We start from the raw sequence: 21828 nt of genomic DNA, 5'->3' as shown, positions 1-21828 counted from the left end.
CATGAGAGGGGACAGAGGAGCTGTTACTCTCCTGAAGTCTGTGACCATCTCCACTGTCTTCTGGGCATTGAGCTCCAGGTGGTTGTGGCTGCACCAGGAATGTGAGACCTCTTAATATTCTGTGAAATTACAGTGCATCGCCATCCCAGAAAAGTGATGCATGCGACAGGGTTCGACTTTAACCGTATGTGTCCCCAGGCATCTGTGCCATCTGTCAAGTTTAATATAAGAATAAATCCCGCCTGGAGATGTCTTCAGTCTGGATTAGACTGTGGATTACATCTCAAGTAAACGTGAAGTTGTGGGTCATATTTAGATAAAGCACTTCAACTGCTTGCCTTGTGTGATGGTATCATCTTCATCTAATGCAACGTTATCTTCTGTAACAAAGCGGCTGAGCAGGATTACGCTCCTGTTGCCACAGAAACTTAGTGGCCAGTGGAAAGAGAGCGGCGCAAAGCAAAGAGGGGTGGGGAGTCCAGGAGGAGACCAGTGCTTACAGGCTTCTGTCCACACACGGGACCTGCATTTTTGAAGTCTGCGCCATTGTTTTAAAGAGTCTGCCACGATGTATCACCCTTTAATTATTGCCATTGTGACCGTGAACACCTCTCTGACCATCATCTACTGGACCTTCGTGTTGGGAGATGCCTACTACAAGTGGCTGCAGGAGCCGGAAGACAAACCCAAGAAGGTGGTCAGTCCAGCCTGAAGGAGCCAAAATGGAGGACTGAATAAGTGGCTTTTTGTTTTTCTTCTATTTTTTTGCTCAACAGTTTTGCTTGTTAATGAAACCTTCTGAGGAACATCTGTAGAACTTCTTTTTTTAAACGTTTATATTATTTCTTGAGCTTGGACTGGAACCATTTCATCAGGTAATGTACCAAAATGTGTCAGTCAAACTTTCTCCAGGTCATGTAAGATGCTGACTCAGTTTAAATCCGTGTCCGTGGTGGTGGTGAAGTGTCACCAAAATCCCATCATGGATTACAAAAGAACAAGCCGCAGTGACCTCCCCCCCTGCTTGATCCCGTCCCTCCATCCTTTCAGATTTCACCGGCGCCTTCTTCTTTATTTCCAGCCTCTTTGGAGCATGGCGTTTGTCTTCTACTGGGGTCTGCACCCGGTCTCTTGGTTCACTCTCCTGGCCGGCGTGACCGTCACCATCATGGAATGGAAGTTTATCGCCAAACGCTTTTACCAGCTGAACGTGGCGCAGAGAAAAAGCGAGGATAGCGCCGCAGTTGAATGTAAGAACTGGACTGAATGATGGAAGAAAATGTTTATATTTGAGGGTGATCCACAACTAGAGTAAATCCTCAACCTGCTTGTGTTTGTTTCCAGAGTCATCATTATCAGCTGATAATCCACTTAAACAAGGTAAGATACTTTCATTCATCCCTGCTGAAGCAACCTTGATTCATTTATTTTCTATTTCAAAGCCAGTTCTTATTGAATGCTTTTTACTTTCCCCACTCCTGAGAATAACAACAGCACACTTTTTTATCACCACCTTCTCATTGATGGAGCTGAAATTTGCCATGACAATACATTGCTGGGTTAAAAAAGTCCAGCGTTTATAGGACTTGAGATGAATATAAAACTGCGCTATACCGCTATATTTATCTATTAATGCCAGTAGAAGGCTGGCTTTATTGAAATGTCCATACTTTATTTATATGCAACTGTGAGGAGTATAAGCTTCTTTGGAGTATTACTGTCCACCTCTCTTCCCTATATCTCTAATCCCTGCAGATGGAAAGCTGATATTCTTCGGTCACAGTCAATCCTATTAACTCTGTCTGTCCCATATTCACTTCTCTCCTTGCGCAGACGAAAATTTGAACCTTCAGAGAAGAAGCAGAAGGAGCCTGAGCTTTCAGTCTAGACAAAAGATTAGCAAGTCCTGCTCAACCCTATGCTCCTGAGTTCTATATTCCTGAGATGTAATCTCACTAGCTCCATCATTGAAACCATCCTCACGGCACCACTTCATTCTCCCATCATTCTTGGAAGAGTTGTGCACGGTCAATAACTCTTCTCCACCTAAGCAGGTGAGGCATGAATCGGGGGCGAGCTTTGCGCTGGAACCTCACCCAGTTGGTGGTTAAACAAAGAGACCTGCTCCAGATTACCAAGAGGAAAGACGAGGTGTTTTACCTGGACTACATGCCCCCGGCAAGAGACGCCATAACCCTCCCAAACAACGTAGTCTATGTCCTTATCGGGGTGGTGTTGGTTGTAGCGGCTACTTACGCCATAGTGGGTCACCTGATCAAAGATCTCATGCATGACTTTGCAGGTAAACGCCCTGCTGAAACCTACCTCTGGCTCTCCTCCTGTGGGTGTATGTGGACATTTCCTCCATTGTTCCTCACCTCCCTGACTTGTGTGTTTTATATATATATATATATATATATATATATATATATATATATATATATATATATATATATATAACATCCATGATGACCGAATGAGATGGTGGATGGAAGGTTTACGTGTAAAAAAAACTTCAGGATGGAGCACTTCTACCCTGAAGTTTAAGCTTCTGCGCACAGATTTAACTTTACTTAAATCAAAATATTAAAATGTGATTAACTGAGAATAACAGAGCACAGATCTAGAAATATCCATCAGCCGCAGAAGCCTTGTTAAAACCAAACTCAAGGCAAGGGTCAAACTTGATTCGTGAGATTCCAATATACTGTAAGCTCAATGGCTGTAGGAATTTTAGGAATCTATACGATGAAACTAGTGAAGAGATTAAAGGTCGTAACCGTTCATGAGGCATATAACACAGACCAGAACTTGAGAGGAAGTGTGAAGATGGATTATACTTAATGGTGAAAACAATGGTGTTTTCCCCTCAGACTGGATTTTTGGCCCCAAACCGATGAACGAACATGCGGAGGAAGATGGAGAAGTCATCGAGGATCTTCCAGCTAAAGTGATGGAAGGACTGGAGCTGGTGGTGGAGAGAGGCGGGTTGCTTCCAGGATACCAGCTGAGTGACACAGCAGACCAGTCCTCGCCTCCACCTCCTCTGAAAAGTGCTATCACTTCGCTCTTGCCAGGAGAGAGAAGGACGTCTGCTCATAGTGTAACGTTCGCTTGCTCTCCATCCTCCTGTGCAACATCTCTCTGAGCTTTTCCAACATCTGCTTTTCAGCTGTTGCATTTGGAAATGTAGCGTCTTCATCATGCACTTAATACTAGTTTAACTGAGTAATATGTTCAATTATATTTTTGCCGTTTTACTATCTAAGCTTGTGATTCCTGTGAAGATTCAAATTAAAGAGAGGTTAGATGGAGACACTTTGCTGCCTTCTCCAACCTGATGTAACGTTGTTTGTGTTGCTCCAAAACCTCTGTGTTGGTGTTAATCCGAGCTTCTCTCCAGTAAACAGCTTGTTAATACACAGTGTTCTGCTGCGTCTTCATTAATCCATAAAACCCTCTCTAATGTCTGCATGTGTCAGGGCCTGCTGCCTTAGTGTGAGCAGCAGGGATTACTGGATGGATGGATGGATGGAGGGATGGATGAAGGGGTTGGTGCAGCAAGTATGAGGGTCATAAACAGTTCTATTAAGGCGTCAATATAACATAATATTAACCACAACATATACTTCTGTCATGAATTATAGAGTCAGTTCCTGGCTATTAATATTGGTTTAAAAAAAAGGAAAAAAATGAACTAATAAAAAACAATGTTGGAATTCTTACATAAAAATATATATTATTATTATTATTATTAGTAGTAGTAGTAGTAGTAGTAGACAATAAAAAAACAAGGATTTTTTTCATCTTTACAGAATGACAATATTCAGAATGATGAATGATAATGATAAATTAATAAACCAGAAAATCATTATTTCAGGTCTAAAATGCTTTGTCACCAATTCACTTAAAAGCCTGTGGCAGCTGCTCCATCAACACTTGCAGGAGGATGTTGACATGGTGTTGGATCATAATGCTGCACGACAACATCATCCTTGTGGACAATCGGCTCCAGATTATCTGTCTTATATCTGCGTCACTCTACCTGCAGATAACCACGGAAAACTAATTTGAATGGACCCTCAGTTGTAGTGGAACATCTCAGTGGGATTCAAAGAGAATATCTTTGAGCCAAGTTGGGCGCTTTATTTAAAGCTATCCTGCATGTTTCCGATGGGAGGGGAGCTTTGCTGGTTATTGTCTGGATTAGGGGCATGTCCCGAGGTAGCCTAGTGCTTCATAAGGTTTTAAGATTTTCATTCGGCGATGGATGTTCCACTGGACACACTGAAGGTCCGTTACAAGGAGGAGGATGGGACGGTGTTGTTTGAGAGCTACATACCTCCAGCCAGGGACGCCATCCACCTGCCCACCTATGCCCTCTACCTGCTCATGGCCGTCTTCATCGTACTGGGGGTCCTGTACGCCATCATCGGACACCTCATCAAGGACCTCATCCATGACTTTGCAGGTCAGTGACTGCACTAAACCCATTCTATATTAAAAGAGATGCTTGGTACGGCCCCGCTATTGATGGACTGATGTTTCCTAGACTGGCTGTTTGGAGCCCAGCCAGAGGAGGTGGTGGTGAACTACTGTGAGGCCAAGGACAAGTTCATGGTGGACTGGTGTCCTGAGACATCCCCAGAGCTGGAGGAGATGGCCCGAGCTGAGGAGAAAAAAATGGCCGACAAGGACTTAGTGAAGACCCCTGCTATCTGGTTCATCTCTACAGAACCTTGTGGATCCAGGACCGCACCAAAAGTGGTCTTCGGGAGGAGGACTTGACACATTACGCATCAAAAAAATGACCTGTCGCAGCCATGTTTTATCTTTATTTATTCATTTTCTTTTACGGAATTTCAATGTATTTTGATTTAATTCTTTATTTGGTTCCATTTCATGAGCCTGAAACGTGCAAAAAAGTTATTTTTTATCTACTTTTGTTATTATTAGTAGAACTGAAACAAGTGATGTGTTGTAAGAATGGTCTTGTGGGGACATCTAGCGACCAATATTTGTCATTACAATTACAATGTGTCAGTACTGTTTTTTTTTTCTAATATCTTCTAATATCTATTCATTTTAGACATAGTACATGTATATGACATGTATATAACATACTTACAGGACATATATAACCAAGGCTTGTTTTGCAGAGGACAGAATACAACGGCCCATACATAATAAACAACACCAAAATTAACAACATAAAGATATTAACCCTTCATGTTTAAGGCCATTTATCTGGCAATGTGGTTATCAGCAAAAAAATGAAAATTTATTTTAAAAATATATATGGTTTGTGGTTAATCTAATTCGGGATTAACCATCGGTTCCTCGTGGTGTCTTTAACAGGATTAACTTTTAACACATTCGCGTGCTGCTACCGACAGCTAAAGCAAACAATGACATAATCCCATTAATGTCGCCCCTCTAATCCCACATTCTCTCACGACTATCTGAAACGAGATTAGCTAATCTCGAAATGCTGCGACTGTTACACCATCTGAGCTGCACGTTTCTGGACTCCCGCTCCTTCAATCATTGACCAAACCTAGTGTTTCATCAGTTGGCTGCGATAAAGCAGATGAGCTCTTGTCTGTCTGATCCACTTCTTGAGATTTACCTCAGATATATCATCAATAATATTCACATTTGCTCAGACTCATATTTGGAATAAGCAGCAATGACGGTGTGAATATGTGAAGCACAATAAACAGTTCACACTGTGTTTATTATAAAGTTGATTTATTATTAGTGGTTTTTTTTTTATTTCATTTTAGGATGCGTGTAAATATAAATAAAAAATACATGCGTTAAGATCATTGATCCAAGCGTCACACAGCGTTTAATGTGAGCGCAGCTTCAGATCTTTGTCTTCACGGTGACGACAGGAGCCGTCCGCCACTCCGACAGCAGGGGTCTCTGGTGTGGCATGGGGCCGCTCTGGTGTCTTCCTCCTTCATCATCTCGCACCTACGTAGCGGAAGAGACCAGCGTGTTCCTGTGATTTCTCTCGGGCCAGCGAAGGATGGAGGGTCGGGCGCGAGCCTCTGGATGACCGGGGTGGGTGTCTGCTGACTGACGGAGCTGCGGTCTTCATGGAGTGGAGCTCGTCGCCGCCGGAGAGTGCGAGGTGAGACGGGGATGTGAAGCTCCTGTGTGCGGGTTGGCCGCGGATTCACCGCACACTGGAGCCGTTTAACCATCTTATTAGGCTTTTAAAAGATGAACCCGCGCGTCTTTGTCACCGCGGTGCTACAGTACGTGACGGGCCCGCGTGAGTTATTGAGGCCACTAGCGCAGAACTGTCCTGGATAGCTCCACTATCGGCTGAAAAAACAATGTGTTTCACCGCGTCCACAGTTGCGTACAGTAATGTGGTGTCATTGTCGCAGTATTAAAGGGTATTGTAGCGTATATTTCCCTTTCATATCTGTACATTTTGTCTATTAGCGTGAGCAGTTTACGTCTTTTGAGCGGGTTTATTTTCACAATATGTGTCGAACAAACCAAACAAATCAACATATGACTCAACGTGTTTAAATTCTTGGGCTGTAAAATCACTTTAAAGGTCCCTATTATCTCCCTCGTCCCGTCCAAAGTCTGGCTCGTGGGCTATTTTTGGCCCTCTATTAGCTTTGATGCGGTCACCATTATAAAACGTGTTATATCCGATATAGTGTTTGAATATGCTCAATATTCGAGGAATTCCTGAATAAGAAAGACAAACCATAACAAAGCTTTTAGTTCACTGAATTTTGCTGCTAAGCTAAGAGCTAATAGCTGCAAAGCTAAATGCTAATAGCTGCACGTCGTGTATAATGTATGAGTCGACATTTGATAACTTTTTGCAGCATAAATTGAACCTCATTAGCTTTATAGAAGTTTATTTACTTTTTCTTTATGCGATATGGCTTCAATATTTTTGTGTTTTGAGGCATATTTTCAAGTGAAATTTAGATAAATTGTATTCCAGTCTAAACATTTAGCTCTGAATTCAGGCTTGGACACCTCATTGTTTCTGTACAAAGGTACTAAATAGAATGTAGTGATCATGCAGTATATTCAACCTGATAGTTTGATGAAATATCACATTGTTTATCTGGTTGGTGATCGGATAAATAGGTACACAAGGGAACGGATGACGCTAGAGTGAATGGATGGTTTGGTCGTTGGTGGTTGTTTTGACTCAAAGATGTCAGTAATGGTATGAGTGAGATGTTTTTGAAACAAAACTACTGAAGAAAAACAACTACACCGATGTAATTTGATGGTTATTTGAGTGTGAAATATCAGCTAAAAGTCCAGTCATGTGTTGACATGACCCATGTGAAGCCTTTGTTGGTGAGAATTCAAAATTGTTCTGCACTTACAGTGCTCGATATTAGTTTTCCCTCAGGATGCATGAGTCTATATTCAATGTTGTCAAGTTTTCTTGACTGTTTATGCAACCTTAAAGTGGAGCAGGGTTTGTTTGATTTGTGAGCAATAGTAAATGTTTTTAGGGAGGTGCCCAACCAAATTTTGAATAGCTGCTTAATATTTTTTATGTTTTAAATGAATCATATGTTTGTCTTCCATTTCAAGTGTATTTAATTTATATAAACTCTGTTTCACTTTCAATGGAAAGCAACTATGGCACCTATGCAAGGAGATCTTTTATCAGTTAGACGATAGCCTCTCTCCATTTCCTGCCTTGTCCAGTTCCATTTGCGCATGTTGACCCTCTCTCACCTGATTCTAATGTTGATTTTATATGGTTTCATATGGCAGTGTGGAGTTCAAAGATCCCTCATGCATACCAGCCAGATTTAAGAAGACAAGCGCTCAATGAGTCCTGTTTGGCTTTGCAAATGTGAGTCGTGATGCAGCTTTGGTTGCAATCCCACCCACATACCAGGACATTCATCGCTGTTATTTGTACGATTACAACAAATATGCTTGCATTTTTAGCCCAAAACAAAAGCTGGGTGAGAGTTGCATTGACGACACGTGGAATGCAGCTAATGTCTTTACATTTTCAGCTGTCAGAGGAGTTGACTAAAGAGAGACAGGAATGAGAGTGTGGGCTGTGAGTGTGCGGGAGTGGAGCTACTTTGGTCACTCAGGTTTTTTCTTTTATTGCCCCACCAATAAATGAATCCCCAGTGTCTGATGCCAAATGTCCCTCCAAATGTTTCCAGCTGAGATTCCCTCTTTACCCTCTTCCAATTCCCCACAGAGGTGCAAATTAGATCTGGGCAGTCACTGATCTCCTTAAGTGCTTTTGTTTTGACTTGATGTTAACATGTCTGGCTCTTCACAGGGCTGTCGAAGAGGAAGCTTCTGCGAAAAACACAAGTCACATGACAGGTAGGAACTTATTTTTAAAGCGCACCATTAAAAATACCCAGCCTCATTTCTACGGTTTTGTTCTTTTGCTGCCTCAGATTTGTGCAGCGATGAGCCGGACAACTCTCCTCCTCTTCAGCCTCACACACTCAAGCAGTTTGAACAGGTGAGGGCGCTTGTTTGTGCAACTAATAGTAAGCTTGCTGGCCCTGGCTGGGGATAGGGAGCAGTTTGTGATGTCACCTGTGAGTGAACGCAAATGAAAATGTGCTAAAATGAACTGGCAATTCTTATTCTTATTCTTATTCTTATTCTTATCTTATTCTTATTCTTATTCTTATTCTTATTCTTATTCTTATTCTTATTCTTATTCTTATTCTTATTCTTATTCTTATTCTTATTCTTATTCTTATTCTTATTCTTATTCTTATTCTTATTCTTATTCTCTATTTTATTCTATTAATAAATTGCTGACAGAAATGCCAGGAAGTGTGTGCCGTATCTTTAGCTACAACTATGTAAATATGTTTTTTTGTCTAATGTATCTATGTTGAGTGAACGCAATCTGCAAGTTGTTCTTTGTCTGACCACTAGATGGGAGTAAAACGCGAGAAGAACGGACTCGGATAAATGTCATTCCAAAATATACAGTATAAATACTCAAGTGTTCTCACTGGATCGGTCACATCCAGTCACGCAAGTGTCTAGCCAGAGCTTCACAAATACTATACAGCAAGTAGAAGCCCAGTCAAGAGATAAAACGATCATAAACAACTCACCATAAGCAGGAGGTGATTCCATCTGTCACGAAAGCCTCTTGCTGCTGCCCTGTGCAGCATGTGTCACTTCTGCAGCAGATATTCCAACGTACACAAATACTCCAACACCGACACGCACCCTCTTCTGTCTTTGCCTGAGGAATAGTATCATGTTCAGCGTTAAAAACACTCACAGCTACTCATGATGTCATCCCTAATGTTATTTGTGGACAGAGTTTGGCGCCTGGAAGGTCTTTACCCTGAATTATTTAGCAGCAGCATGTAACTGGACACTTAAATGGACGTACGTGGGAGAGAAACGGATGACATAATTGTACTTGTTAGTTCAGCGTCATTCATTGAGAAGGCCTGAGCAGTTTGATTTTCATTCTCTGCTTGTGGAAGAGATGGTATGCAAATTAGACGTGGGTTAGTTCCTAGTGTTGAAGCCCTTCCCAGAGGTTTGTGGAGGGATTCACTGCTCTGTTTGTCAGCCACGACATCCTTCTATTAATAGCGTGGTGGACACAGAACGTCCAGGTCTCTAGTTTCATTTAGCTACTTCCTGATCATCTGAGATGAGCTGAGCCACAGCTATGGTTTAGGTACCTTTAAAAAATCAATTGCAACACGTGTGGAATAGTTAACTGTATTTTTTATTTAAAAATTAATAATAATGTTCTTTAAAATTAATAGAGACATATTGAATTTTCAGTTTTGTCCCGCAAACTCTGCTTAAACCTTTGTTTTTACTCAACAAAAATATAGAAAAGTAACATCAGTTTCATTGTAATTGTCTTCAGACAGACAGACTGTCTTTTTATTGAATGAAAGTATTTGAAGCTATTGTCTTAATATTATATCCTGGAGGAACCTTTTTGCCACTTGTAATTGTGTGAAAAGTAATGCTTCAGATTTCCAGCAATATTTTAATGTAATTCACACATCACACACTTATAGCGCTTCCGTTTGTTAAATTGAATTAGGAGAAGAAAGTTTCAAGTCTTTTCTCTCTGTCCTTTTAATGGTTTTGAACACTTCCATTTTGTGCATGGGTCAGATCCCCCTTCATATCACAAGTGCCTGTGAGCCCTGAGCCTCCGTCCCTCCCCCTCCCTCTCTCCCAACCATCTCCCTTGGCTGTCTGAGATTCCAGGGATGTCTCTTCCAGTAAAATAAGCTTCTGTCCCAACCCTCCAGCCCAGAACTCACTATGGAGCTGACATGGTTGCATCTGTGACCAGGATGAATGCAGAGATATTCTCTGCACTTTTTTAGTGTGTGTGTGAGTGTGTTCCATGGTATCCAGATGCCCCTTTGTCAATATTTGTTTCTGGTGGTCCATGAGGAGGACGCTGGTACCAACATCTAAGGACATGACTTGATGGTTGTTCTAAAATGGGCTCCATCCTCTCTGTAAATACAGAGGCTTTAAGGACTATTTCTCACCTATAACGGACAGTGTCGGGGCTTTGTGACGGTCATGTCTAACGGGTACCGTACCTTATCACAGCACCTGAATGACCTGAAGAAGGAGAACTTCAGTCTCAAGCTCCGCATCTACTTCCTGGAGGAGAGGATACAGCAGAAGTACGAGGAGAGCAGCGAGGATGTCTATCGAACGGTGAGTACGAAACTGAACAGAGCCAGTGTCACAGTTACAATGTTGAGATTTAAAGAGTCGCACTAACAGTCAATTAAAGATATTGGTGACTTGAAACAGTCGCTCTCGTGATATTAGGTTGCATGTTGGCTGAACAGCTGCAACGTTTTGTTGGTCCAGCTGTCCTGCTGTTAAGTGAGGTGACGCGACCTGCCATGTGTGAGGTTTACGCCAAGCTTTTTAAAGTGTGACTGCAGTTCACAATTTATTATATTATGTAATCGCTGTCCATTTTATTTCAGACCCCTATGAAAGGAAAATTAAAAATTATTTTCACACATTAGTTTAGACTTGAGCGTCTCACTGAGCGCTCAGGAAAATAAGCACTCTGAAAATGGTTTTTAAAAAATCCTACTTTTGAATCAATGCTTATTCCATCATTTTTATTTTTACTGTTGAGCCAAAGGTTTGGAGGTATTTCCAAAAGATTTCTAGTCTTAAGGAATCATAATATGAAAGCAACTAACTGACTGTTGTTACTGAATATATGTCGATGTTTACATTACTTTTTGTTTCCTTTCGAATTACCAAAACATGCATCAAACACTGTTCTACTGGCATTTACCAACAGTTTATGTTCTGTATTCTTATATACATAAATTTGTCTTAACATTTAAAAATGAAATCCTATTTCATTATCACTTTAATCCATGACTTCTTTAGCCATTTAATTTATTATAACAGTAGAAGATGAATAATCTGTAAATTGGGTTAGATTTGCATCTATCAAAAAAAAATCTTTTCACTTGGTTTCAAGCTATTACATTTCACTGAGCTGCAGTTGTGGTTTTTAGCGTTACTGTGTGTGTTTCATATTACATCTCTGTTTGTGTGTATTTTTGTTGGCAGAATTACCTGAAAAAGGACGGTTGAAATAGGAAATAGACACACAATACATTTGAATCACTTTACAGAAAAACATATTTTATGTGGATTTACAAACGTTTTCCCTCTCTTAAAGGAACGTTGTCTCGTTACTGCCATCTATTGTTCGCTTGAGCTTATTACACAAAAATATGACTTGAAATATATTAATAAAATATGTGTATACAGGTCTTTTCTAGCCCTGACAAATTAATCCTGCTGTAAATGTTCTGAAAGAACATGCACTGCTTGTGTACAGTGTATCAAATTCAAGGTTTCGCTTGCTATGAAATGCTATTTCTGGATTTAAAAACCTCAGTTTCGTTGTGTGTAGTTTCCTGTAAGTCTGTGTGAGCAGCACCAAGAGGGTGACCGGTCTCAGCTGTCTTCTCTTAATGCAAGTCAGCCAAAGTTTAAAACCTGACTCTGTCTTCCTCCCTCCCCTACAAATCTCTGCCGATGATCAGCTCCCCTTTGATATTCACGAGAATCTGATCCTGTTGCTCGTCCACCTCTGGGGTTCGGCCCAATCACGGCATACCACCGGTGATTGAGTAAACTGATCCCAGGCTGAGTTTTAATCCTTGCACTCTGTAATCTCTCGCCCCGTGGTGGGACATCAATCAGTCAGATCAATTCCTCATTGTTGGATGAGTCTTTGCTCCTCAGTTGTCACCTGAAGAGCTGTTAGTGTTGGCTGGCGTGCAGAACGCAGAGTTGGGTCGAGCACAGTGCGTGATCCCGGCGAGCTATTTTTGGAGCGAGGTCGTGTAAACTTGTTTATCACATGTATTTGTCGGTGTCCAGGTGACATGGAATATGCACGTGTCGGGGGTTTTCAGACAGTCTGCCCCTTCTGATGGACGAGCTCAAGATATGGAATGCTGATCATGGCATTTTAATGTCTTATGAAATACAAGGCTGAATTCTAGTGAGTGAAAAAGCCAAAGTCACAATTGCTGCTCTGAAATGTCCATCATATACTGCAGTGATCGGTGACTGTGAACCTTGTTGGATGCATACACTGCAAATAAGAAACAAGATTAAAAAAAAAAACTTTTCAAATGTACTATAATATAATGTATCTTGTTTTAAGCATGAATTTATTGTTTCTGGTGTTTGACTCTAACACTAACATCAAGTAGAACCTTGTATTTTTTTAGTCTATGATAGACAGGAAATCTGAGTAAATAACTGTCAAAATATTATTTCACGTGTCTCAGTGATTTATTTCACCCATTTTGGGGCTGTTAAAAGTTGCAAAATCATCAAAAAAAATGCAATTATATTCTCAAATTTAGTATATTATGCTCATTTTTGGGCTGTCAAAAGTTCATTTTAAGTAAGGTCAACTTAAAACCCACGTTTCTTGACTCATTTTACTCAGCCCTGGATAAAGCCGTTTTCTAATTTCACATGTTTCACATACACACACACATTCAGAATGAGTGTTTTTATGTTGTTTTCGGTGACTGCCCAAAGCGTTAATATAAAGCCTGTGAGGTAAAATGAAGTTTTCACAATTAGATAAACCAGGAAGTGTGTTCTTCTAGTATGAAGTTTGGACATACTACATTCATTTTGATCAGGTTTCTGAAGCTAATATTCAAATTAAGCCTTTTTCAAGTTGTGTTTTTTTTACCTCCATCAAGCGGCTCCTTTGGCTAAATTATTCCGATGAATGTTCACTACCTTTTAATTTCTCATTTCTCATAATAACATGATAGTGAATAACGCATTATATAGTTATTATTCTTGTTTGTATCTATAACTCACTGTCTCTCTGTCCTCAACCGTCAAACAAATTCCAGTTTTGTGGTTGAATTCAGTATAATTTCCTGCACCACATTTTGGGACAGTAAACTGGATCCTTGACAACTGTAGTCACTTAATTTTTGCAACCTATGACTGGAGTGTGCACCTGGGACAGAGAGGAATCGTATCCGGTCAAGTTGACTGCCATCCTCTTTTTTTTTGCTGACACCTTGGCAGCACACTGACTCCAGACCACTGCCAGCAAGGCGTCCATTACTCATAAACCTCCATGGCTCATGCAGTCTCCTGATCACATGTAACTTTAAATGGCTGCAATCTATAATATTAATATAGTTGTCATATTGCTGGTGTGGGATCGCTGGTGGGCGACACTCGCATTAGAGTCCCTGTTGCTGAGGGTCCACTTACCGCCAAGGGCTAAAATAGCTGGGCCAGCGTGATGGGCATCTATATATAGAGCTGTTTTTCAGATGGGAAAATGGCTGCCTGAGTGGTTTGTTGACACATAAGGATCAACTGTCTCTTGTGTTCTGTGAGTCATACCGTTATGATTTCTAGGTGACTCAGTAAACATTTTAAAAATAGCATTTTGATATGCAGTTGGTTTGAAGGAGGTGCAATTGGACTTCAGTTGTGTCCTGTTTTCTGTATGTCATGTTAATTGTTTTGGTTTTGGGATTTACCGCAGAGGTATAACGTAAAGAATGACTGCAGATGCTGCTTTTGATTCAAACATTCTCTTGTATATCTGAATGGTTTCAAGCATATTGTTAATGCTGTAGTTCCATACTCGATTAAAAGCCCTCTCACCTGGATTGTAGTGCCACTTTTGCCTCATGTACAGGGCAGGCTTTATTTTGAAGAAATGTATGAGGTTACAAAGATTTTATGTGTTATTCTATGTTAAACATATTTTCTCCAGTTGAGTTTTTGACAGATAATAAAATACAATTTTTTCAAATGACCGACCTAAAGTGATCCGCTCACCAGGCTCCGCCCCAAACAGCATAAAAAAACATCTACCGACTGTATTGGGCTGCTCTGTTCTTATTCTACATACCATTGATATGAGAGGGACCATAATAATAATTCATAAAGAAAAATATAACAGCGACTTTTACGTTTTTTTAACACTCAAATACAATGCTAATGTCCATTAATTCTAGATGTGTTTCCTAATTCATGTGGAAGTAGTGTTTAGCTAAGTCAAAAGCAAAGTACAAGTTGACCGGTCACCTTTTTTGGCGAGGAGACCTGGACCTTGGCAGTGCTGATGCGAGTGATAATGCCAATAAGAGCGGGTGATAGATCAGAGCCTGGCACTGATTCTGACTGGCTGTTCTCGCATCGAAGTCTGAGGTCGGAATGGAAAGAATGAGCTGCTGTTAAGGCTCCCGGCTCATTTGTTGCTCCTGAATGGTGAAGTGACATCCATGCTGTGGCCCCAGCGAGTAAACAACCTGTGGAGTTTTGTCTTTGACCCCAGGGGTATTGACACTCTAAATATACCACAGTTATATACTCCTGGAAAAACATAGGCCCAAGTGGTGTGCTTGTACTCATAAATGTTTTTGTTGAGACGTTGTTTCCACTGCAAGGTTGAATCATGACAACAGTATTGGAGAAGAAAATAGTCTAAACAGAACAGTGTACTGAAATATATTCCAGCGGTCATTGTTGATATGTCCCTTTTTGCAGAACATCGAGCTGAAGGTGGAAGTAGAGAGCTTGAAGCAGGAGCTCCAGGAGAAGCAGCAGCTGCTGGACAAAGCCCTGTGAGTGACATGATGTATTCTCATGGATGAATGGGTTCAAGTGAATTCAAACATCACATTTAAGTACTAATATATACAAGTATCGGATCACTCCCATTGAAAAAAAAAAACACGAGCAAGTGAATTCTGGTGACATGGTGTTAAATGCAGCATCAATATGAATCCATCACCATAAGTAAAGACGGCTAGATGATCTTCTATTTCCGAGGGCGACGCCTCAGCTGTCTATAGATGCTTTACGCTCTTGTCTGCTGCTTATAAAGACTGTTTCCTCATTTGTCTAACGCGGCCCGACATATCTGTGTCACGCTGACTGACCGGTTCAAAATATCCCAGTTATTTGAGCTGATGCATGTGGCGAAGAGAGTTAAAAACGTGAAGGAGCGGAGGTCCAGAAGAGGACTCCCGGCGACAGAGCGGCGTCTGCCATTCTGGGAGCAGGAATTCTGGTGACTGACTCACAGTTGCTGGATGAGTTGGGGCACGAAGAATGTTGGGTTAAACAGAGAAAAAGTCTTTCATTTTGTCAAAATAAAACATCTATATCATGAAACATTCAATTATTCCATTGGTATTGGATGTGTTCAGTATATTATTCAGTGTTTTTCACCCCCAACAGCACAACAGCCGAGAGCTTGAGCACTCACAATGAGGCCGAGCTGCAGAGACGGTGTCAGGAGAGACAGCAGGAAATTGACCACATGCAGCAAGTGCTGGAGACCAAGATTCAGCTTCTGCAGGAGGTTCGTGTGCCCACACGCTCAGCTGTTACACATACTGTTCGTGAGTCATCTTTTCACATTACACCTTCATCTGTGTGGGTGTTTCCAGGAGGCCCAGCTGGCCCGCAGTGAAGCAGAGAGGATGGCTTCTCTTGCTGGATCGCACTCCCATGCATCCCTCCTTTCACTAGACACCCCCATGGACGACATGCCGGAGGACGAGCGGCCTCCAAGCATCCACTCCCCGTCTAACATGAGCAAAGACAGGTGAATATTCATTCAAGTAAAACACTCGGCCGAATCCTGACCAAGTTTTCGTCCGTGTTTAGAGTCATAGAGGAGCTGAGCAGAGAGCTGAGGTCCAAAGATGCTCTCATCACAGAGCTGACTGGAGAGAAGATCACTCTGACACATAGGGTTGGAGAGCTGGAGGGTCAAGTCCAAGAGCTGTCGTCAACTCTGCTGCAGAAGGACAAGGACGTGGAGGTAGAGTAGGCCTTTTCCTTTCACCTCTCTTTTTTCATTTTACACTTCATCACTACTTATTTACTTCATATACTATACTCTTATACTATGTTACTACACACCACTCCTACCTCTAACCAAGAACAAGTTATGTTGCACACAGGTGGGTCTAACTTCCTGCTGCTCATGCACATTTTATTGATCCCCTTCCTGTTTTTATACTTTATGATTACTGTCACGTCTATTGTATTCACCTCTGCCATTGATGTGACTACCTGAAAAACAGGTTTTCCCATTAGAGGCTTTGTTTACATGAACATTAGTATGAACAAACTCACACTGATGCAAGATGATGCTAGTCAGTGATGTCTAAATCTGCTGTTGAATAAACTGAAGGTAATAACTGGTATATTCCTTCTCCAGTTCTACCAAGAGGAATTAGGCGAAGAGAGGCTTCGTATTGAGCAGGAAATGCAGGTAGGAATTGTAAAATTCATTTAATCTGCCTTCATTTCACACACTTCTCCACTAAGTGTCAGAGCAGCATCACATTTCCCTTCTTCTTCTTCTTCTTCTTCTCCCTCCCAATGCCTGTTGCATCAGTTACAAAGACAGGAAATAAACGTATATTTAGTGCTGATTTTTGAAGTCTGAAGTTGATCATTACTTTTATGATACCTTGCTTATTTCATCCCTCTCCGTGCTGACAGTGTCGTCGTTCTCCCTGTGGTTTATCTAATCACACAAAGTGCCAGAATCTTGTTACATTTCCGTCCTCACCTAGAGTGACAACACTCCCCAGGGACACATTAGTCCTGATGCAGCCACTAATGGACAGTGGTGAGCCAAAGTAAATCACATTTTCACTTGGCACTTGATCTGGCTCTGATGCTCAGCTTCTTGGAAGTTGAGAATTCATCATTTTACTTGCAAATCATTTCTGTTTGAAGGATGCAAATGTGGATGGCTGCTAGTCTTTATTTAAAATACATGGAGATCATGATGACGGTCATCGTAACCAGATGCTGGTTCAGAAACTTAGTGTCACGTCTGGAAAGTGTTACTGAGACAGTGGGGTTTACGAGCTGTAGGCAGGTGCACCTGCAGCCTGTTACAGAGTCAGTTTGGATTTTTAGATGTTCAATAATAGCTTGCCACCATTGTGCCGTTGCCAAAAAATCAATGATAAAATCAATGAAATAAACTACTAAGTGCCAGAGGTGCTATGACTCAACTGTAATGTGTGTTGTCACGACATTTTAAGTGCTTTGAAAGAGGCTGTCATGATGCTTGATGCTTGTGCATCTGTCTGCACATCATTGCGTGATTGTGTGTTTGTGTGTACACATTCCCATGAGGTCCCTTCATTCAAGCGTACGTGTGTGCATGCAGGCATCGCACTGGCTGGCGGATTTGCGGGTCCGGTTTCACCCGGACTGTCGATAGGTCACGATGACTTTCACCACAGACGCTCATATCAAGTTGTGTTGTTTCAGACGGCCGCACACTAGACACACTAAATTAGTTCCCCAGACATTTCAGACTGTGCGATCCAATCTGCTGGAAGATAATAACCAGTTATACATCTATTGAAAGTGTTTCATTAAATACATAAACAGACATCACAGCTATCTATGTTTCAATGTATTAACTGCGCTGGAGTCAACAAAATAATCACCTTGATTTAAATTCCGAGAGGATGTTTTCCAATGAAAGGAGGTCTGTTTCTATAACCTGAATAAATCACAGTTTGTTCCATGGCCTGGAGTTCAAACTGAGATTTGTGTGAGTCACATGAATCTGCATCAAAGTCACAGTGAGACCATCTGTTTCTAAAACCTGCTGACAAGGCGGTGCCAATGCTACAATTTCCATGCACCGTTAAATGAAGTAAAACAGTTCTGTTGTTTGACCGTCACAGGCCAGTTATTGTTTCAACATCGGTACTCTGGCATTCTTTAAATAACCCAGACAACATGGTTATTCAACCTGGTTTAGGCTTGTTAACCATTACCTACAAGGCTGGAGTCATCCAGCAAGCATGGGACGACGTCCTGTCACCTGATAAAAACACCATTTCCTTCCCAACTGAAGCTATTTGCACAGTGTTATTGCTTCTATTGTGGCACTAAACTACTCACGCTACGTGTTTGCTCACACTGACACACACACACGAGATTCTACCCCTGTGTGACTTGAGGAGGAGTATCTTGTAGTGTTGTTCTCAAGTACAGTGGTACCTCGGTTCTTGACCACAATCCGTTCCAGACGGCCGTTCGAGAAGCGATTTGTTTGAAATCTGAATCGATTTTTCCCATTACAATGAATGGAAAAAGAAATAATGGGTTCCAAGCCTTAACATAGTCTTTTGTAGGAGTGAATGTAGAGTGTGTGCTGCAGGTGCGCTGTTCCTCTATGTGTGTGGCCGCTGCATGTGGGAGGGGTTGCCGAGTGAGTGACGTCTCACCAGAAGGGAAGAGGTGCCCGGTGCGTGTCCAGCTCTGAATGTGCGCTTCTGTGCAGTTTGGCTGTGACAAAGTCATAAACCAAGTCACGCTCTGTCCCAGACTCGCCTCATCCCTGTCCCAGCTCCAGCCCACAACAGGACATCAAACCCTGGAGTGGAGGTGTGGAGAGCGAGCACGATTTTTTGAGCTTGAGCTGAAGCTTGGTCGCTCAGGAGAGACTCAAACTGAGCCAGTGCTCCTTTACTTTGAGAGATGGATGCTGAGGTGACTCTGGCCTCTGCTTGCGATGTCTTCTAGGCAAATTTATTGAAAAAAACACCTACAATAGTTGCACAATTTACACTTTAAAAGGTCAATAATGCGATACACAACAAGGTCACGGTGGACACTGTTTCTATTTGAAGAATACAGAGCACTCTCTCGGCAGCAGGCAGTTGAACAATATTTCGTATATATGTAAAGCATGTGATAGTGAAGACAACACAGCATCTCATTGTACAGTGCATTAATTTACAGAGCGTCACTAATGTTTCTGAGCATTTCACTTGCTCACTGGGGCGAATGGACCTCATGAAACATAGCGGGGGGGGGGTCAATGGATGGACTTCCACGACTTCGGGGTATATTTAAAAGCGTAAATAACGAGTTCGTGTTTTTTTCTTTTCCAAATAAAATGGCATATGGGTGGGTACTCGAGTGTGGAAAGGGACATTCGCGTCACGTCGCGGCTCAATGTGCGCTCACCCGGCCTCCCCCTCCTCGTGATCTGGAATGGTTCGCTCCGCCGCCGCAGGTCTGGTTCAGGCAGAGACGGCGTTTATCTGTCCGGAAGATCTGGGACCGCGCTTGGATCTGTCCGCGGTGTTTGCGCTCACCTTGCGCTCTGACATGAATGAAACGCGTCCTCTGCGTGCGCGAAGATCGGAGGAAGCTTGCGGTTCGCTGTCGCTGGCGTGTGTTCGTGTCGAGGACAGTGTGAAGGATCGGCGGTCGTGATGAGGCGGACTGCGGGGCGAGCAGGGCTTCTCTGACTGACATGGATGGTTCAGGGGTGGAGGACCGACAATAGCCTTCGGAACACGCGACAAAGATACTCTTGATGTGATTCCTGAGACCTTGAAAGGACTGTCGGAGTCTGCGCCACATTCAGTCCATTTGCACCTGCGGAGACAGAACCACCTGCTGGCTCTGTCATGAGCAACATCTCTGCATCCATGGACGCTGCCTACCTCGACTTGCTGATTTTTGATATTATCTGACAACCCTCACCAGCCCGTGGAATGCTTGATCTAAAAATGAAAGAGTCGTGTCGCATCTGTGGTCGGGACCTTTGTGGGAACCAGAGGCGATGGATCTTCCACCCCACCGCCAAGCTCAACCTTCAGGTGCTGCTGTCCCACGCTCTTGGCCAGGAGCTGACCCGAGATGGAAGAGGAGAGTTCGCCTGCTCCAAGTGCACCTTCATGCTGGACCGCATGTACCGATTTGACACCGTGATCGCCCGTGTTGAGGCCCTGTCCATCGAGAGGTTGCAGCGTCTACTGCAGGAGAAGCACCGGCTCAGGCAATGCATCGGCGGACTGTACCGTAAAACCAACTCCGAGGACGGCGATGAAACTACAGTGGAGAAGCACGGGTCAGCTGAAGGGATGGTGGACATTTCCGGTCTAACCCACGCGAAATACTGCGCCCTTCTTCAAGAGGACCTGGTCTACTCTTTGTACGAGTCCTGGGCTGACGACAGTTTGGACGGTCAGCACCAGCATCAATGTTCTGCAGGCCTTCCTTCAGAGGTTCCAGGGTTCCAACGCTGTACGCCAAGCACGCCCAGAAGGTGTCGCGGATGTTCACACTGGCGTGTTGCAGATTCAGATTACGAGGCTGTTTGCAAGGTGCCCCGAAAGCTGGCGAGGAGTTTCTCCTGTGGACCATCAACGAGATACTCAGCCAGTGTGACTGGAGTGAGTGCCACTGGTGCCGGAAAAGATGCAGATGAGACAGATGAACTCCCATCCTCCTTGACCCTCGTTCCCGACTCTCACGATCCGTCCAGGACGTCGGACAGCGACCCCACTCTGGCTGGCCGAGCCAGCTCCAGCCCTTCCTTTGCATCCCTGGAAACTGGAGAGGACTACACTCAGCCTGGAGCTGTAACATATGGGAGCCACAGCTCCCCCAAAGAGCTAATATACGAGCGGATATCTGACTCCTTCTCTGAGGAGCACATGATGGCTCCTCATGACCCAGAATCCCCTGCACCAAACATGGCCCTGGCCCTTTTTATGCTACAAAATTACTCTGTTTATCGGCCTATCCAAAACACTAAGGGCAGTAAATTGCCAGTTTTGCACAGACAAAAAAACAGCAACGGTGGCACAAGGACTGGCCTCCCTAATCCCTTACTGGCAATGTCCTTTGCCTCAGAGAGGGACCACAACATGCCCACAGCAGAGTTTGATACCCCAGTAATACGACTGGACGATGATGTTGCAAACATGGAGGACTGTCTTGAAGACTCATACATAGAGTGTCCACGCCCTCCTCCGCACAAGGTATCCGATGAACACAGGAGCTATTATCACTGGCCACCGCACAATAACAAACTATTTACTCGACACTAAGTCTGTGGTCGCTGACACACGGTCCAGCTCTCACACAAAATTCTCCCTTGTTTTTGATCTTCACGAGCACCATAATCCAGCTGTCACACAAGGAAGTCCAGCTTGGTTAATAAGCTTTCACTCACAGGACGTCTATAGAAATGTGCAGCTTAGTTGTTTACATGCAAGAAGACACTGGCTCAAGCGCTCGCCCTGATTTACTGATAATTACTTCCCACGTTACTTATAATGACAGTGTAATTATAACCTTAATCTGTGAGGGAGCAGTGGAGCTTGACATGTATTGCTGGAATAAATACTCTCAATGGTAGTTTTAGATTTAAGATGGAGAAGGGAGACATTACACTGGATGAGGTCAGATTTTCAGAGCAGTGCCGCA

The 21828-nt window shown here is 42.8% G+C and overlaps 2 protein-coding genes and 1 long non-coding RNA gene across 10 annotated transcripts in view; all 3 read left to right on the top strand.

The window, feature by feature from the left end:
- Positions 1 to 422: 422 nt before the first annotated feature.
- Positions 423 to 3424, top strand: LOC128769774 (uncharacterized). Its single transcript, XR_008416426.1, has 4 exons — positions 423 to 875; positions 1082 to 1250; positions 1345 to 1380; positions 2874 to 3424. It is a non-coding gene; the product is annotated as an uncharacterized LOC128769774 (long non-coding RNA).
- Positions 3425 to 3947: 523 nt separating this feature from the next.
- Positions 3948 to 5686, top strand: LOC128769896 (uncharacterized). The gene is made up of 2 exons (XM_053883959.1): positions 3948 to 4471; positions 4553 to 5686. The coding sequence occupies exons 1-2, from the start codon at positions 4267 to 4269 to the stop codon at positions 4786 to 4788; spliced, it is 441 nt and encodes a 146-aa protein (XP_053739934.1). The 5' UTR covers positions 3948 to 4266; the 3' UTR covers positions 4789 to 5686.
- Positions 5687 to 5896: 210 nt separating this feature from the next.
- The window catches only part of LOC128769273 (myomegalin-like), a 30609-nt gene continuing 14677 nt past the window's right edge, over positions 5897 to 21828 (top strand). For 2 of the 8 annotated variants that reach the window (XM_053882846.1, XM_053882842.1), the window contains exon 1: positions 19499 to 21380. In XM_053882846.1, the coding sequence (XP_053738821.1) occupies positions 20109 to 21380 (1272 nt within the window). In that variant the 5' untranslated portion in view covers positions 19499 to 20108. Of the gene's footprint in view, positions 6140 to 8311; positions 8359 to 8435; positions 8504 to 10608; positions 10720 to 15096; positions 15174 to 15792; positions 15917 to 16004; positions 16163 to 16224; positions 16382 to 16783; positions 16838 to 19498; positions 21381 to 21828 lie in introns of those variants that run through there. The other 6 variants (XM_053882841.1, XM_053882840.1, XM_053882845.1 and 3 more) reach the window with 5 other exon arrangements.

This window comes from Synchiropus splendidus, chromosome 13, assembly GCF_027744825.2.
Source record: "Synchiropus splendidus isolate RoL2022-P1 chromosome 13, RoL_Sspl_1.0, whole genome shotgun sequence".
Lineage (NCBI taxonomy): Eukaryota > Metazoa > Chordata > Actinopteri > Syngnathiformes > Callionymidae > Synchiropus > Synchiropus splendidus.
Note: the sequence above shows the minus strand (reverse complement) of the source record. Positions and strands in the feature narration are given on the sequence as shown.

What these genes read in the sequence shown, in the direction of transcription:
- LOC128769896 (XM_053883959.1), top strand. Translation starts at nt 4,267, where the DNA reads ATGGATGTTCCACTGGACACACTGAAGGTCCGTTACAAGGAGGAGGAT. An exon ending in CCTCATCCATGACTTTGCAG is followed by an intron (nt 4,472 to 4,552) that starts GTCAGTGACTGC and finishes GATGTTTCCTAG; the next exon opens with ACTGGCTGTTTGGAGCCCAG.